At 34.7% G+C, this 18515-nt stretch overlaps 4 protein-coding genes and 1 long non-coding RNA gene across 5 annotated transcripts; 3 read left to right on the top strand and 2 right to left on the bottom strand.

Moving 5' to 3' along the window:
* Positions 1 to 875: 875 nt before the first annotated feature.
* Positions 876 to 4131, top strand: LOC109158898 (protein SSUH2 homolog). The gene is made up of 7 exons (XM_019306809.1): positions 876 to 1084; positions 1161 to 1373; positions 1987 to 2053; positions 2153 to 2490; positions 2717 to 2858; positions 3121 to 3246; positions 3531 to 4131. The coding sequence occupies exons 1-7, from the start codon at positions 1054 to 1056 to the stop codon at positions 3913 to 3915; spliced, it is 1302 nt and encodes a 433-aa protein (XP_019162354.1). The 5' UTR covers positions 876 to 1053; the 3' UTR covers positions 3916 to 4131.
* Positions 4132 to 5186: 1055 nt separating this feature from the next.
* On the bottom strand, positions 5187 to 5975 carry LOC109158754. The gene has a single exon (XM_019306652.1). It carries the CDS (start codon positions 5973 to 5975, stop codon positions 5187 to 5189), a length of 789 nt encoding a protein of 262 aa, XP_019162197.1.
* Positions 5976 to 6059: 84 nt separating this feature from the next.
* LOC109158753 (mitochondrial outer membrane protein porin of 34 kDa-like) lies at positions 6060 to 8207 on the top strand (the record flags this gene model as incomplete). Its single annotated transcript, XM_019306651.1, has 4 exons — positions 6060 to 6152; positions 7036 to 7146; positions 7900 to 7986; positions 8118 to 8207. Coding segments are annotated over 4 exons (381 nt in total), but the record flags the coding sequence as incomplete, so codon positions are not given.
* Positions 8208 to 11175: 2968 nt separating this feature from the next.
* Positions 11176 to 11626, top strand: LOC109158905. Its single transcript, XR_002050465.1, has 3 exons — positions 11176 to 11250; positions 11347 to 11490; positions 11580 to 11626. It is a non-coding gene; the product is annotated as an uncharacterized LOC109158905 (long non-coding RNA).
* Positions 11627 to 13865: 2239 nt separating this feature from the next.
* Positions 13866 to 17568, bottom strand: LOC109158752 (protein FAR1-RELATED SEQUENCE 5-like). The gene is made up of 5 exons (XM_019306650.1): positions 17505 to 17568; positions 17361 to 17423; positions 17042 to 17137; positions 15439 to 16510; positions 13866 to 14976 (listed from the first exon to the last, which is right to left on the bottom strand). Exons 1-5 carry the CDS (start codon positions 17566 to 17568, stop codon positions 13866 to 13868), a joined length of 2406 nt encoding a protein of 801 aa, XP_019162195.1.
* Positions 17569 to 18515: the final 947 nt, after the last annotated feature.

Here is an 18515-nt window from a genome sequence, read left to right as displayed (position 1 = left end):
AGAAAATAAAACAATTGCATGCTCCCGCTTTTTTTAAATTGAATGATAAAAATTTAAATAGAAATTTAAGTGAAAGTCAAGAATGTCACATAACAATTAAAAGTGAAATTTAATTTAACAATCACTATATATTGAACATGAATTAATTTCACTTTTGGTCCCACGACTTTTGATGTTCTATCACTTTTGGTGCACAACTTTAAAATTTTTTAATTTTGGTGCCTAACTTTGTTATTTTTATCAATTTTGGTCTTTTCGGCCAAATTGACAGCGAAATGTTGTTGGATTTTATATTGTTAGGGGTAAAATCGTCATCCCAAGGAAACATCTTCAATATCTAAACAAAATCACCGTAAAATCATATCTATAGGTGTTTGATGATGAGAATAATGGGGAAGATGGGCAGAAACCAAACAGATCTATGGGATTTATAGTTTCGACCATTGGCAAACTCTTCTTTTCCTCTTAATATGATTTTTCTTTTGTTTAAATATTGAAGATCTTTCCATGGGATGACGATTTTGCCCCTAAAATATAAAAATCTGGAAATATTTTATCGTCAATTTGGCTAGAAGGACCTAAACTGATAAAAATAACAAAGTTAGGCACCAAAATTGAAAAAATTTAAAGTTGTGCACCAAAAGTGTAAGAACTCAAAAGTCGTGGGACCAAAAGTGAAATTAATTCTATTGAACATCAACCATACAAATTTATTTATGTTATTTTGTTATGATGCTTGAAAGGACTAATATTTGTGTAATGTTTCATTTAGGCATATGTTAAGAAATTATTTATCAAGAATTTTAATCAGAAATGACTTAAGATGTATACTCAAAAAAATCTTGACAGTTATGAGTATTGTTGGCAAAACAAGCGGGTTAAGTCTTCGCAGTCGGTCTGAACATTTAACAATTTCTTTGTTTATTTCTTTCCTTCTTGATTAAGGCGAAGTTGGCAAATCCATTTCTACGCGGACGCGTTGGGTCAGGGTGTATATATATATATACACCATACACGTGGAGTTAACAGAGCGCATATCTTCTTCAGTTCGGCATGTCAATCATGGAGGAGCCACTGCTATCAGGTTAAATTTCTTTGAATTTTTGTTTTCATTTAGTAGAATTCATTCTCTGATGGTGTGTTGTCTTGAATTGGAAAAGCGGAAAACCAAGGCGGAGGGAGTGGAAGATGGAATTCGTCGTATCAGTACGTCGGCGGGGCGGGTTCTGTAATTCCAACGGCTTCGCTGGCCGGAACGGAGGTCAGCGTCGATGAGATTCGATCCGCCGCCGCCGCCGCTTCCAGTCCCTACCCACCTAGCCTCCATGCCCCCTTGGTCAGCTCTCCCCAGTCCTATCAATCCCAACCCCATGGTAATTTTTCCTTCAAATTTGCTTAGATTGTTGAATTCATGTTTGGATTTACAATTTCTAAATTGGTTTTCTGCATTTGGTCATTAGCATTGGTTTTTTGTGATTTCATTGTTGATTATGATAGAGGCAATAATTTTTCGGTCAGTTTATGAATTTGCTATTGTAATTGATCATTACTTGTTGAATCTAACATATTGAATCTTTTCTTATTAAATTATACTTGAACAATACTCCGTATTAAATATGTCATTTGTCACCTATGATTTATCTGATGATTGATGCAATAGATTAATTTGTTGTATGAGTTGTTCTACACTAGTATGATATTGTCTTTCTACCTTTTATTGGTTACTTTTTCTCGGTTTATTTGAAGATCCCTATTCTTGACTCTTGAGAGTTTTGCAGTTCATCATGTGAGACCAACTTTGGACAATTACTAGTGCTTTCTTGAATTTGCATCTCAAATTAGGTTTAAAAAAAAAAAAAAAAAAAAAAAAAGCTGATAGCACATTTCAAATTTAAAAAACTACAAAGTGCTGTTTTGAATTTGCATTTAACTTGTAAGTTATACTGTTATACTTTTATGAACCATAAATTAGTCATTTTACTGCAGAGCCGGGGTTCAACTATCACGTTGGATATTATGGGGAAGTAGCCAGAGCTGCTGGTGGTGATCGGAGGTAAGGATGAAGTGGCCACCTCTGGCATCTTATGGGTTTCTTTGAATTAACATTTTGGTAATATCTGGATCTAACATTTCCTTTAATAATGAGTGTCAGGCAAGTGCTAGATGAGGTAGAGATACGGAAGTTGCTTGTAGACCATGTTGGTCATCATTGGTGTTGGGGAAGCCGTCCAGCTCGAACCTGGAAAATCCATGCAGTTGAGGACTGCAATGTATATGTGGGAACTCTCGATACTTTTATAGAAGAGAGGGAAATGATCACTGAAACAGAGCCGTACTCTGGCGGCAATATTGAAGGAAAGGATAAAAAACCTGAACCTGAACCTGGAATATGGGAATTGGATTTAAGGTCTGAATTTCCCGTCTTGTTTATACCTCACAAAGAGTCGCGGACAAGAGTTCCTCATTCTGAAAAGATTGACAAATGCCCAGGTGATGACCATATTAGCCATATGTTTCGTGTTTGGGCCATTATCATTCTTTATATGTTCCAGATACTTGATATATTATTATTATTATATATTCTCAGGCAGTCACTCTAGTTACTCTCTCCCTCTTTCTTGCCATCCTATTTCATTATCTTTTAGTTTTTGCTTTTTAATAAAAAAAGTAAAAAATCAATCGTCACATTCCTTGATGTTAACTTTTGGCTTTATAGGTTGTCGTGGACTAGGAAGTGTAGTCTGTCCCAATTGTAATGCAGATCATGACCCTGGATTCTACAATGTGGGCCAAATGTCTAAGTGTCCTACTTGCTATGGGAGAGGACTACTTGCATACAAAGATGGATCTGACATAATGTAAGCTCCTTTCTTCTACCACTGGTTTCAAATGTTGTCTTTATTAATCCCTCTTCCTCTCTCTCTCTCTCTCTCTCTCTCCATAGATCATATACCTCATCTTTCACAGCATTTGTGTCATGAGTGACTCGTGACAAAGCATAATTAACTGGTGGCTTACTAGCTGTGCCCTTGATAGAGGCTTTCTGGTTTACAACTTGAGCCATGACTGGAATTTGTCTAGTTAGTAAATTAGCTGATTTATTTCCTTATTTCATTACAGATGTCGAAATTGTAAAGGTCATGGGAAACTTCCTTGTGCCAATTGCGAGTCCCGTGGTCTAATCAAATGTCAGACTTGCAAGGGAGGTGGCTCATTTTTGTCATACAAAGTAGCTATTGTCAGATGGTAGGTATATTTGTCTTTTAACCTACTACTAATTTGTTGAACTTTGGTTTTAAATAGTGTAGTTGAAAGTGCATATATGACATATTTGACCAATAACTATACACCCTACGACCTTTGCTGCATTAAATGTTTGATTTCCAAAGTAGAAACATGTTTGTAAAAGTAATGGTCTTTACTTATGATTGTTGCTGAAGTATATAAAACTCAAAACCGATAAATCCGGTGGCTTTAATGCACATAATATATTGTCGCTTTGAAAAAAATGGAACTTTAATCTTTTGCAGGAAGACACTCTCAACGCGAAAAGTGAATGCTACAAGTGGAGCAGCCTCGGTTCCAGACGACGTCTTCCACAAAGCTAAAGGAGTCCAGCTATGCAATAACCAAGCGCACCAGTGCACGCCTGCCTATTTCGCGGATTCATATTTCCTCAACAAGTTTTCTTCTGAGGTCATTGCAGAGAGGGCTGATGTGCCACAAACCGCGAGGGTCATATGCGAAAGGCATACCATCTCGGTGGTTCCAGTGACCCGTGTGACCATGACTCACCACAAACGCTCATTCAGTTTCTACATCATTGGAGTCAGCATGGAGGTGTACCTGTGCGACGACTACCCTTCGAGATTTTGCTGGGGTCTGTGCCCATGCTTGGAATGGTTGAATGCTTAAAACTGTAAATTTTCTTGTGAGCAGAACAGTTGAGTACTTGTGTGAATTCTTTAGTAATGCTTCATTGTGATTCTTAAAATTGTTTGCAGTATTGAGAAATCTTTGTCTCATGAATTTGATGTTTCTCCGGTAACGGTAGGCCGCCGAACATGAAACACGTGAACAGCATCCAAGAACGGTCACTATGATTATACTATTTACATGTGACTTTAAGTATTTTCTGCCGGTTTTGGTGGCTCCTCTTTTATAACTTCCCCCAATAAAAGCAAATAAATTATCCAACCACCATTTCTAACTGAAGCTCTCCTTTGCTTCTACGAGAGGACAATACACCTGATCATTCACCTTTTCTTTAATTTTTTGGATTGGTGCTTTTCCACCACATAAGCACTCGATAGTCCACCGCATTCAGTATTCTCGCCATTATAAAACTAGTTTAACTTGAGACTTGCATTTAGTATGAACCTGTATTTTCAACATCATGGGACTAGATTAATTATTGGTTCAAACTAACTTAATGCTTATTTTATTCATAATATTTGAATTGAGAAACTGCATAATTTGTTGGAATATTGGAAGGAGTTGATGGCGTTGATGGCGTCCGGCAGGAAATGAGCAAATTATTGTATGGATCATAACAAAAAGTATATTTTAATATATTGAAAGTAGATTATTCGTGTATTATATATTATATAAATAATCTATATTTTTAATATATTAAAAATACATTATTTATGTATTGAATGTACATTATTTGATAGCATATTTCATACAACTATATGCATCCTGGTTTACACAATAATGGCATGAAATGATTCCTAAGTTGGGGAGGACCAATATTTTATGGGGAGTATTGAAGGTGGATTCCTTCCATCTCCCAATTCCCAAATAATGGAAAAGGTGATCGGGTTGACAGAACATAAAGTCGGACACATGGAATCCAAGCCGCATTTGCGGCTTCCCATTCTCTTCTTCTGGCAAATTATTGATGGTCCAGCCAAGTTGGCTGAACCATGGTCCAAAACGACGCCGTCTCTCCATTTAAGGAGAGACGGCGCCGTTAAACAACTTTAAAAAAAAAAAATTCTACATCGTCTCCGACAGCTTCTTCAACAGCTTCTTCGCGCATCTCCACCGTCTCCGACGCCACCTCCAGCGCGCGCTACTACAAACCAACGCCACAAGAGCTTTCTTGTACACCGTTGACGCCATCTCCATCTACTGATTAGGTACATTTTCAACTACCTAGGGTTTTACTTGTAGCTGTGTATTTATTCATTCCTGACACTATCTTGGCCTTTGCGTTCGTGGCCCTTTGCGTTCTTGGCCTTAATCTTTGTCCCCAAGTAGCAAGCTGAACCTTCAGCAGCTGCTTTTCTGCTACCAAGAGACTCCCTATGGTTGCCACCATTTATGTTATTATTATAGGTAGTATCAACATCCAGGCGGTTCTCACCAGTCTCATATCTTGACTCGAGAGTTCTTTTATGGCACGGTCTGTGTCCACCAAGAGCCTGATAAGAGCTAAAGATCTTCTTACAGTTCAAACACTCGTACTTCTTCTTCTTCTTAGTCTCAGAAAAACTGAGCTTTATCTTCTTATAGGAATCAGTTTTGTATTCAGGATCATAAGAGCTATCTTTGCTTTTCTTTCTTGAATCATGCTTCCCTGCATTTGAAGCCACTCCAAAATCACGATAATCGTAGTCCTTTGATCCTGATCTTGACTTTTCTCTATTGGAGGCATCCATTTTAGGAGTTTTCATGTCAATAGAAGATGATTTAGTTTCTAGAACCACAGAGTTATTATCAGAAGACTCCATAAATGAACTAACACCATTCCAGTTCCCAGAATCCCTAGACAACATCATCAGACATTTGGCTACTTCCTGTTGATCTTGCTCAAACATCTCAGACCCAGTATTAACAACATGATTAGGCAAAGTAAATGAACAAGTGTGGACAATTTTCTTGTACCTCTTAGGCCTTGCAGAAGATGATTTGTTCCTCAGGTCCTCTGCCTCTGTGCCATTTGCTATACTCTTGCCATAAATTCGCATGCAATATGGTGTTTTTTGAATTTTACATTTTAATGTTGATTTCAGTTTTTTCCGCTTTTTTGCGCTAATTTACGTATATTTTAATGTTTGTGTGTTTTGATTGAATTAGATCTTCTATACAAAGATTACCAGACAGACCACAAGTTCACAATCACTACCTACTCTCCTACCGGAGTTGTGAGTTTTCTTCGTTTTTCTCGGATCCGAGTGCTTATCGTTGTTTTAGCTACGGTTTGGATATAATTGAATTGATAACATAAGTGTTGAGTTTTGAAAAACTGGTAAACATGCTTCTCACTGTGTATTTATTCTGTATACGAGTTAAAGTAAAATGCAGTAGGACTGGAGACATGTTGTGATTTCTGTGTTTAGTGACATTTCTTTTTAAGTCTTCTGGCTCTTGCTGTCTGTTGTACTCATCTTCTTTGCTGTTTAAAGACCCTATAGGCCCAACCCAACTTACAAGAATTGTAGATAAGTAATAGTGTACACAAAGATATGACTTTAACATGGAAAGATGTAAGAGAAAAACCATGAGCTTTTCTGGGCTAAGCCAAGGTGAAGGATTCCGGTATGCTTGTGTATTAATGCATTTACATTATTGAGCTTGTTTGAAAGTCTTGAGCTCCATTACTTATGAAGAGGGTGAAGAGAAAAGAAGAGTTACACCATGGAAGTTGGATCTTAAATAGGGCTAACTTGGGCAGATAAATCATTTGGGCTTTTGGTCTGACTAGGCCTTGATGTGCCAGGGGTATTATCCCCAGCAATCTTTCTATAATGAGCATGATTAATGTAGTTCTTTATGTAGCTACAAGTAAAATTGCTTTGGATTGGCTGGTTTAACTCATAGTTGATGTTTCTTATGTACTCATCTACTTCCATGCACTTGTTTAGAGGGTTTGGATCCATTTTGTGTCCATGAAGAGGTGTATATTTTATATTTAAAATATTTTCATTTGCTCATGTATGTATAATTTGTAGATAATCACTTATATTCTAACCTCTTGTTGCGAAGTGCTTACACACAAATTAATGCTTTCTTCACTTTATTTTCTAGGCTATTACTTCATCTGGATCAAAGAAAGGGGATTTCTTTGTAGCAGATGTCAACACACAGTTGAAGAACAAGAATATCACCACTGATATTAAAGTGGACACGAATTCTAATGTGAGCTCCCCATTTACGCCTGATTTAGTGATGCCTATTGTTTTCTCATGATCTTCTAGTTATCTGTACGTAGCTCAATTGTGTGTACTTGCGTCTAGCTTTTGCATTAGTTGTTGAACTCTAAATAGTGAAGTGTATATTGAGATAGAGAAATACAGTGAATGAATGAGTACAGGGAAACCTACACTTATATACAAGCTAATAGGAAACCCCAACCACTTATTTCAAATTTCAAATGCCTAGCTAGGAGAACTCCTCTAACAACCTTCTAACATTAGTTTTGGGAATTTCTGTTGTACAACATGGTATGCAGTCTAGAAATATTAAGGGTGTTCAAGACTTCAAGCTACTTATCTCAGCTGAAGAGAAAAATCAATACCTTCCTTGGATGTTATCTAGCCATTTTACCTCCTTATTTCCATTGTTAGTAGTTCAGTGTATGATGTCGTAGAAATGTTCATTATTCTTATATTTCCTTTATCCTTTTTAGTTTAGAAATATTCAAATTTTTTTCTTATTTGCTCATAACTTGGGGCAGAATTCTGGGTATTGAATGATCACTGCAACCTGTGTATTATGTGAAGTCTTTCTGTACATCAATAACAAACAGTAGCAAAGATTATGAACCTATAGAGTTATCATGATCTAGATAGCTAATTTGTAGTTCTTGCATGTTAGTATGCTTTCTACTGGTTGGCAGTTGAGACACATTGGAAATTACGTCCTCTAATTGTTTTGTCTTTCCAATTTCAGCTTTTTACAACTATCACAGTTAATGAACCTGTTCCTGGTTTGAAGACCATTTTAAACTTCAGAGTTCCTGATCAAAGATCGGGAAAGGCAAGTAGCTCTTATTTTTTGGTTTTCATCAAGTTTTCCATGACAGGATTGAAGTAACCATACTTGTCTTTATGCTTTTTTGAGTGTTAGTTTCATTTTTATGTTTCTTACTTGCTTCCTTGTCATGACAGCTTGAAATTCAATATTTACATGATTATGCTGGTATAAGCACCAGCGTTGGTTTGACAGCCAATCACATTTGCTATACTCTTGCCATTTGATTACCAACAGACTGTAAGGAAGTTTCTTGATTGCACCCATCTGCATTTGTATTACTGATAGTTTGATAAGGTTATTATTTCTTATATAGGGAGTGCTTTGTATAAATTATGACTTTACCTTTCAAAATTATGGTTGATAAAATGTTATAGATGTATGGCTGCCCTTACGGATATAAGGACTATGAAATAATAAGGAAAATGTGAGTGTAATTTGAAATTCTCAGTAGAACAATTGTATTTTAGGACCTTAAATAGTACTCCGTATCACTATTTAAATTTGCAGATAGAAATTGTATAAATGTATTTGAGCTTCAAAATACATTTTGTTGTCTTTCTATGCAGAATGTTAACTACTTATTGTATGTAAACTGTGCTTAAATCTTCTAAATAGGAAGTCAAATGATCATTTATAACAACATCAGAAATAGACAACCAGAATCTTGATCATAGGGAAATGAAAATGCTATTTAGTCTGTTCGTTAGGTACATTATATCTGTTCGTTAGGTACATTATTTTAATACACAGGGTACCCTCTTTTTATGCATGATTTATTTTGTACATTTTGTAGTGAATAGAGCATCGCTGGATTTATTCCCTTAACTAACATTTTACTTGCAGCAACTATGTCTAGCCAAGAAGTAGATTTATCATTAAAAGAGGTTACCAAAACCTATCGGAAAAGGAAAAGATCTCCCAGTAATGAAGAAGACGGAAATAAAGAAAAGGCCACTAATAGGACTGTAAAGAAAGAAAAGGCTCCAAAGAAAATTCAGCTCAAGACTAGGATGTCACCAATGGAGTTTAACAAAATGGTAGCAAATCTCAGTGATGAACAAAAAAATGCGATTAAAGAGATTGGGTTTGGATCATTACTCGAGCTTAGATTGTCCAGCATGGACAATACACTAAATACATATTTGGTAGAAAACTATGATGTTTGTAGTTGTTCCCTAATGTTGGAGAGTGCAAAGATGGAGCTTACAGAGGATGATGTGGAGAGCACATTAGGTCTCCCCAAGGGTGAGGTTGAAGTTGTTGAAGGGAACAACTCAAATGCAACTGAAGAATACAAAACCTTGTTGGAGGAATGGAGAACACGCTGGGAATTAGACAATTGTTCTCCATTGGTGAAAAGACTTGGCCATGGTATAGTTGAGAAGAAAGACCACGGGGACATGTTCAAAAGGGATTTTGTGGTGTTTGTTGTTTCTAGTTTGTTCAAGGGCCACGCTAATTGGACATCAAACTTCAAAATTTTGTACTCATTGATAGACGTGAAAAACATCAAGAATTTGAATTGGTGTAGGTACATTTTTAATAGTCTTACTACAACAGTGGAGAAATGGAAGAAGGCAAGAAGTACATTCTTCACTGGACCCTTGGTCTTCTTGATGGTAATACCTTTAATTCAATTTATGTTGCTTATTCTATTAATGCATTTTTGGCTTTCATACTAACTTTTTTTATTTTATTTTATTTAGGTTTCATACCTTGATAGGATGCAATTTAAAGGGCAGCAAATCCCAAGGAAATACCCTGCGATATCAGTTTGGACAATGGATATGGTCCAAAAAAGATTAGCAGATGAAAAGAATTCTGGTGGGTATGGCAGGGGAAAAGTCTTGGATAGAGTTAGGAAATCGGTTGCTGAGATTGAAAACAACATTGTTGGGGATGGGGTGGAGGCACAGGCAGTTGGTGATAAAACTAAAATGAGTGATGTAGAGAAGATATCTATGGGAATGAAGAAATTGACTGCAGCCATAGTTGAATTTGGGGAAGTTATGGCTGAAGTTGGGAGCAAAAACACCGGACAAGAAATTATAAAGAAGACTTTTAGCAAGATGTCTAATATGCTGAACATTGCTTCAACTTCCCAGCCTGACAAGACTTCGACATTATTGGATGATGATCCAATCTTCAGTAGCGAGAGCTTTCTTGCAGCAGTTGCATCATTGGAAAAGGCAGCAATGGAAGCATTGGAAAAGGCCACTACAATCACCGAAGAACCTATTAATCCTGAAACATTTTCACCACCACGCTTCAATTTGTTAACACCTACCCCCCCGGATATTCAAAAACCAAACGAAACAACTACTACACTCCCTGGTGAGGAAAGAAGCACAGAAAAGGAACAAACATTGTTTGACATGTAAGTTAAACTCTAAAAGTTGTGTTTCTGATTAAGATACATTATTTCTGGTCACTATGTACATTATTTTAATGAGTAGGGTACATTATTTTTATGTGGCAGTGCACTTGAGGAATCAGAGAGGGAGAATGTCCAACATGGGGAGAGAGAGAAAAGAAAATTGAAAAATGTTCCATTGCGATTGAGGTCTCCATATTGGACGAAAAACAATGAAAAGCTCTCCTTTGTCTCTGCGAAAGAGAAGATGTTGTCTGATTTTGCATTCGTGGAACCGTCTATTCAACATCCAATAGAGTAGGTTTTCACTTTAATTATGTTTAATACTAATGTTTGTCTTTAATATGTGTTAAAAAGTTATTTTTCTTGCAGTGAAACACTGTTTAGGTATAAAAGGTACCACATTGCAAGGGACCAGTTCTTGACTCTACGGGATGGTGAAGTAGAGAAGACCATTATAGATGTTTGGAGCTTAAGAATGAATTATGAAAATATCACTCGTGGAATGGGTGAACCAAAATGCATCTACTTCACCACCAATCCTTTTGTAAGTGCTTGAACTTTCTCTTATATTAAAAAAGAAAATTGATAATGCAAGTTCTTATTGATTATTAGTTTTTCTGCACAAAGTACATTATTCTTGTTCACAGGGTACATTATTTCTGTTCACAGAGTACATTATTTGTGTACATAAAGCTTTGGTGTATATAATACAGAATTTGATGGTGTAATATGTTTACTTAGTAATATAATTTTGTGTTCAGATGGAAATTGATGATGCTACTGAACGGAAAATAGAATTCTCTGCAGAGGAAAAACAAAGACGATTCAATGGATCTTTGGATTATGAGATTAAATTGGCCTCTAACATTGACATCTCTGATGCTGAACTGGTAATTTATCATGCATAATATTATAAATTAATAAATTATGTGAAATTCATTTTATATACACTCATTGGATATACTTCTAAAATCATATGTATTTAGGTTTTCTTCCCTGTTATACGCTATCATCACTACTTCATCATGTGCTTGAACTTCAAGAAAAGGGTTGTCCAAGTAGTTGACAATAGAACACTGGGCAAGAATACCAACTTTCTACAAAGATATGATAATTGTGATCAAAACCTAGTAAGTTGCAAAATCTAAGATTGTTATGAGTTTAAATTGAATACTGTTAGGTACTTGATATATTATAATGAACATTAACTAATGTGCAGGTTAATGCATTCAAAGAGTATTGCAAATTTAAAAGGATCACAACTTTTTTAAACAAAATGACAAAGCATGATGATGAGGATGATGTGTTTAACCATGAATTGGTGAAGATGTCTTGGAAAAATGCCACTAATGTTACTGATTGTGGAGTTTATTGCATGCGTCATATGCAGACCTTTAAGGGTAATGGACCGAATTGGGAATCTGGATTTAACAGAACACCTGCAAATGTAAGTACTGTGATTTAAAGTACATGTTTTTCATTTTTATAAATACCTAATTGGACTTATATAACTGCCATTTTGGTTGAATATACATGCAGGCAATATTCTTGACATCTTTGAGGGCAAAATATGCTGCCGACATATTATTTTTACCAATGAATGAGCACAAACAATCCATACTACAGGCAGCCCGTAATCTTTATAAGTAGACAATGATCATTGTAATTGATGGTTCTAAAATGTTAGATGAATATTGTTGGTTTTTGTGTTAGATGAAATTTTTGTTTGAACAATTCAAAGATGGTGCTGAATTGGGTGCTAGCTAGTGATATCAAGATATGCTGAAATTGTTTATGTGTTAATTGCTTTTTAGGGAGTTGCTTTTAAGTTAATTGCTTTTCATTGTGGAGTTAATTGCTCAATTAGTAGAAGCTATTGTGGAGTTACTCATATGGTGCATTATTCTAACTCACATAGTACATTACCAAAATTCAAGTGACTACAACTGCAATGATACATTTTGTTAACACATAGGGTACATTATTTTAGAGCACAAGGTACATTATTTTAATCCACTGAATACATTACCAAATAAGAAAACATTTTATTAATGCATAAAATCAAAAATATGTTTTTAGAAACTATAAAAAATAACATAAAATTAAAAGTCAAATTTAAAAATTATTAAAATATGTTTTGAAAATATAAAATAATAGTTCGTTTTACCAACGAACCCCTCCCCTAATTTTCCATGGTGGCGTGGACGGGGGTTGGGGTTGAGGAGTATACCACCCGTCATCTCTAAGACTCTAAGTGGTGATCAATTCATGAACATGTGACCTTAACTAAGATACATTTTGATAACTCATAGGGTACATTATTTTAGAGCACAAGGTACATTATTCTAACCCATAGAGTACATTACTCAAAATCAAGACTGCAAGGATACATTTTGTTAACAAATAGGGTACATTATTTTAGAGCACAAGGTACATTATTTTAACCCACTGAACATTACCAAATAAGAAAACATTTTATTAATGCATAAAATCAAAAATATGTTTTTAGAAACTATAAAAAGTAACATAAAATTAAAAGTCAAATTTAAAAATTATTAAAATATGTTTTAAAAATATAAAATAATAGTTCGTTTTACCAACGAACCCCTCCCCTAATTTCCCATGGTGGCGTGGACGGGGTTGGGGTTGATGAATATACCACCCGTCATCTCTAAGACTCTAAGTGGTGATCAATTCATGAACATGTGACCTTAACTAAGATACATTTTGATAACTCATAGGGTACATTATTTTAGAGCACAAGGTACATTATTCTAACCCATAGAGTACATTACTCAAAATCAAGACTGCAAGGATACATTTTGTTAACAAATAGAGTACATTATTTTAGAGCACAAGGTACATTATTTTAACCCACTGAACATTACCAAATAAGAAAACATTTTATTAATGCATAAAATCAAAAATATGTTTGTAGAAACTATAAAAAGTAACATAAAATTAAAAGTCAAATTTAAAAATTATTAAAATATGTTTTAAAAATATAAAATAATAGTTCGTTTTACCAACGAACCCCTCCCCTAATTTTCCATGGTGGCGTGGACGGGGGTTGGGGTTGAGGAGTATACCACCCGTCATCTCTAAGACTCTAAGTGGTGATCAATTCATGAACATGTGACCTTAACTAAGATACATTTTGATAACTCATAGGGTACATTATTTTAGAGCACAAGGTACATTATTCTAACCCATAGAGTACATTACTCAAAATCAAGACTGCAATGATACATTTTGTTAACAAATAGGGTACATTATTTTAGAGCACAAGGTACATTATTTTAACCCACTGAACATTACCAAATAAGAAAACATTTTATTAATGCATAAAATCAAAAATGTTCATAATCTGTCAAGTGCAAATATTTCCTTTAAAAACTCACAGAATATAAAACCAATTCATAATCTGTAAATAACTCACACAATATAAAACCAATTCATAATCTGTGAAGTGCATATATAAGTAAACAAAATTCCAGTACAACTCCTAATTATCATTTGAATTGTTTTGAGACTTAGACCTAACACAAATCAATTCTGAACTAGTAGTGTCATTAGGATGAACAAGATACCCACTGCCAACAATATTAGACACAACTTCCTGCATAGAAGATTGGACGGCAGCCTTTGTGTTAGATTCAACTCTTTTTGCATAATTTTTTCGGCCACTTGCTTGATTATACTTTTTTTGTACTGTACTAACTGGCCTTCGATTACGATCGCCTTTCACACCGCTTCGTTCTGGATTTTGTATAGCATTACTTCGCATAGATCTTTCCAAATCATCAAAGCAAATAGGACCAACCTCACCTTCAATCCTTCTTCTTCCATCTTCAATAAGGTTTTCACATACTTGTCGAGCTTTGCAATTGTCTTGACTTGATAGAACTAACCTTTGCCATTTTCTACCCATATCTATAACCCAAATTGGAGAAGCAACTGTCAAAATACTAGAAGAAGATGCAATGTCCATAATCCTGTGTTCAACAACCTTTTTTGTCCACCTTCTACAAATATATTTCTCAGGAATTTTTTCAACACAATGAATGTTCAAAATACGCAAACAATGTGAACAAAGAATACCCATCTCGGAGAAAAACTTGCAAGTACAACATATGTTCATATCCTTAATATTGAAACAAACCTCATGCCGAATAATGTCAATATCCGGCCGCCATATGTGATATTTAAGCTCATCAACATTGCTCGCTACACTCTCTTGGTGACAAGCAGCACCTTTCAAAAATTGTTGCTCAAACAAGTAGTAAGCCTCAATAGTGTATACATTCCTAGCATGTAAAAGAAGTTTTACATGATCCAATGCCATTGTAGGCAACCCTTGAGAACACCGCACATCTTCCCCATTCTCTTTGCTCCTCCACTCAGAAACCACATTAACAAAAGAGTTGTAAAAATCAGACAACCCAGATGTTTTAGATAACCTTTTTGAAATTGAATGATTTGTAGTCTCACTCCGTTGAGAAGATAAGATACCTCCAGAGAAGTAATCTTTATTAAAAGCAGAGCACCACTTCTCCCTAATATCATACAATTTGTTTAACCAAACATTTTTATGGCAATTATAGTTCGTCACCAACCTGAAAATAACAAAACTGAGTGTGACTGCAAAGATACATTTTCAGCATTAATAAGGTACATTATTATAGCCCATAAAGTACATTTTCTAAACACTATAATTTCCAACTTAACATGAAAGGTAAAAATGTATGACATTTCATTTTATTAGTACAAATTACTACATGCTACAAAGGAATCACACATAGAGAACAAGGAAAAGATCTAAGTTTTAAATGCAACTAGAAAAATAAGGAAATTTTTTTTATCAAATTGCTGCTGCTGCAAAGATACATTTACAGCATTCATAAGGTACATTATTATAACCCATAAAGTACATTTTCTAAACACTACAATTTCCAACTTAACATGAAAGGTAAAACTGTGTGACACTTCATTTTATTAGTACAAATTACTACATGCTACAAACAATGCAAGAATGGCAAATCAAATATATAAAATGATAAATTTAATAGCATATGTACCTATTCCAATAAAATTCAAACTCAGCTTCTGTGTCTGTGTACTTCAACAGAAAATTAAATAACTCCATAAAGCCGTTTTGACTCCTTAGACATTTAATATGTTTCTTTGAATTCTCTCCAATATGCCAAATACAAAGTCTGTGCCTTGCACTTGGGAAAACCAGAGAAATTGCAGCAGACATAGCAGCACATTGATCGGTCATGATTGTTTGTGGACACTTACCACCCATAGCTCGCAAAAATGTTTTAAACAACCAAACAAATGAGTCAGTCCTCTCGTTCAATAAAAACCCACACCCAAACATTATATTCATACAGTGGTGATTCATTCCAACAAAGGGACCACAAATCATATCATACTTATTAGTACGATACGTTGTGTCATGCACTACCAAATCACCAAACAACACAAAATCCTCCTTCATTCTTGTATCCCTCCAAAAAAAATTACACAGTCTTGCATCCTCATCTAATTCAAAATCAAAGAAAAAGTCGGGTTCATTCGACTGCCTTTGTCTAAAGATTTCAATTAGTGAATTTGAATCGGTCCCATCTAATCTCTTTATCGAATCTGTATGCAGGCTATTATAAGCATCCCTTGGTGTAAATCCAACCAAAGGTGAACCTCCAGACTGGTGTTTCAAAAATCGAATGCCATCCGACAATGCAACCCCACTCCTTTTCAAGTTTTTTAAATAATCCAATTGGGTATCAACAACACTTCTGTGTGACCGAAGAAGATAGCTGTTAGAAGGTGGACACAACTCATGGTTATGATCCTTTACATGTTTTGTCACAATCAACTGTCCATTAGACGCCAAATCAAACTGACAAAACGCATTACATCCTGTTCGTGTGTCTACCCTTGAATATGACCTTGAATCTTTTTTTTTGTTGTCCTTAAAACCACTCTTTGCACAGTGGAATTTCTTCATTTTAATAGTCTGACTACCGGAAACATAGTACTGCTTGCCCTTCCTAACACTGAATCCCAATCTAAAAGCATAGTCATTATATAGATTAAATGCTTCTTCAATTGAGGTAACTGTAATCCCCAACAACTCTTGAGTAACTGTAAATTTCAAAAAAATAATACAACTAACAAGTTACTAGCATAACACATTAATATTATGTTTAGTGAATATCTGATTTCTAAGTAGAGGGGTGGTGGGATGTGCCGAATAAATTCAGCCATGCTCTACAAAGAAATAAGATATTCACTAAAAGAAAAAACTCCAATCAATACACAACAGAATGTACAGATAAATCATGCATAAAAATAATGTACCGTGTGGATTAAAATAATGTACCTACTGACCAAGTATAATGTACCCTAATCAGAAGCACAAGTTTCAAATCAGAATGCACACAACAGAATGTACTGATAAATCATGCATAACAATAATGTACCCTGTAGATTAAAATAATGTACCTACTGAACAGAAATAATGTACCTCTAACAGAAATACAATATTCACAACAGAACATGCAAATACTTTATTGTAACACCAAAACAATAATAAAAAACGAATCATTCCATCAATATAATTAAAAAACAACTAATAATAAGTAGATAATAATAAAAAACTTTTTTAAAAAGAACCTGGAATTGAAGAACTCTCATCCATAGCATTAGAAGAACTAGCTTGAACTCCAATTGGTGAACTCTCATCTGTTGCACCCCCCGAAGTGCCATCAACTGTAAATAATTTACATTAAGCATATAAATAATATATCTAATAAACACATTAAGCATGTTCAATAATGTAGTATATTTTGCACAAAAATAATGCACTCTATGAACAAAAACTATGTACCCTGTGAACAAATATTATGTACCCTGTGAATAAAAATTATGTACCCTCACACAACCAACAAAACAAACCTAGGCACAATAGATCAAAGCATTGTGGAAGACAAACCTGGAATTGATTCAACATCAATGGGAGAAATAGGTTCCACATGAATCAAAGCATTCACATCTTCTACAATATAAAAAATATACAATATTAATCAAAATTCAAAATAAAAACGAACCTAAATTGCATATAAAACAATATACATACTTGTAATATCATCATCTACTTGAATCGCATCAACTCTGTTGTTTGAATCATTTATATTATTCATGATGACGGAGACAATTCTAGGAAGATACAAATTGCAATGAACGAAGCAGTTGCGGCGAATGAAGAAGATTTGCAGTTGCGGCGAATGAAGAAGATTTACAGTCGCAATAGCGGAGGAAATTGCGAATGAACGAAACAAATGATCAAACGGCGTAAAACTAACGTTCTTTTTTTTTTTTTTTTTTTTTTATGATAAAACGGCGTAGTTTTGGACCATGGTTCAGCCAAGTTGGCTGGACCATGGTCCATGCAATAACAATTGTCTTCTTCTGGTTTGGCGTTTGGAGCGCTTTTGTTTGTACCAAGGAATATATATATAATAAAACACCTAAACCTCATCATTTTTAGTTGACTCGACAATCATTATTGGCATCTCAGCCTTTTTTGTTTTTTTTATTATTACTTTATTATTTGGTTAACAACAGACGTGAGCCCTTATCTTTTTGTTACAACAGCAATGCGAAACCAGTAAGAAAAAATACATTAGAAAAATCTCAAAACTAGTGATAAAGTGAGTAAAGCATGACTTTCATGACGACACCTTCTTAATTTAGTACATTGAATAAGTCTTCTTAATACAATTTACTTCTCATGCATGTATAGTTTACAAGTTATTATATATGAATATGGTTTACTCAATATACTTTTGATAGTAACGGTAGGTTTCCGTAATCAACTAAAAAATACATTAGAAATTTCATTTATTCAAAAAAAAAAAAAAAGAAGTTTAACATACTATAAATAGTGGACTTATTTTTGTTCTATTATAAATACTAAAAATGACAAAGAATAAGATACGAAGATATCAAATGATTTTTGGGCACTTGGTTAAGTTAGACCCATGGGAATCGTTTGATGGTTTAGGTAGTACAAGTACGTATTGATCAACATCTAACGTGCCCCAAGCAGCTATCATAACATACTACATTTAATTCTTTATTTTTAATT

Source organism: Ipomoea nil, unplaced genomic scaffold (genome assembly GCF_001879475.1).
Source record: "Ipomoea nil cultivar Tokyo-kokei standard unplaced genomic scaffold, Asagao_1.1 scaffold2826, whole genome shotgun sequence".
Lineage (NCBI taxonomy): Eukaryota > Viridiplantae > Streptophyta > Magnoliopsida > Solanales > Convolvulaceae > Ipomoea > Ipomoea nil.
The sequence above is the reverse complement of the archived record's forward strand: the minus strand, read 5'-3'. Positions and strand labels throughout refer to the sequence as shown.

What these genes read in the sequence shown, in the direction of transcription:
- LOC109158898 (XM_019306809.1), top strand. Translation starts at nt 1,054, where the DNA reads ATGTCAATCATGGAGGAGCCACTGCTATCAG. An exon ending in GCTGCTGGTGGTGATCGGAG is followed by an intron (nt 2,054 to 2,152) that starts GTAAGGATGAAG and finishes AATGAGTGTCAG; the next exon opens with GCAAGTGCTAGATGAGGTAG. An exon ending in AAAGATTGACAAATGCCCAG is followed by an intron (nt 2,491 to 2,716) that starts GTGATGACCATA and finishes TTGGCTTTATAG; the next exon opens with GTTGTCGTGGACTAGGAAGT.
- LOC109158754 (XM_019306652.1), bottom strand. Translation starts at nt 5,975, where the DNA reads ATGCGAATTTATGGCAAGAGTATAGCAAATGGCACAGAGGCAGAGGAC.
- LOC109158752 (XM_019306650.1), bottom strand. Translation starts at nt 17,568, where the DNA reads ATGAATAATATAAATGATTCAAACAACAGAGTTGATGCGATTCAAGTA. An exon ending in AGTAGATGATGATATTACAA is followed by an intron (nt 17,424 to 17,504) that starts GTATGTATATTG and finishes TTTATATTGTAG; the next exon opens with AAGATGTGAATGCTTTGATT. An exon ending in TTTGAATTTTATTGGAATAG is followed by an intron (nt 14,977 to 15,438) that starts GTACATATGCTA and finishes TGTTATTTTCAG; the next exon opens with GTTGGTGACGAACTATAATT.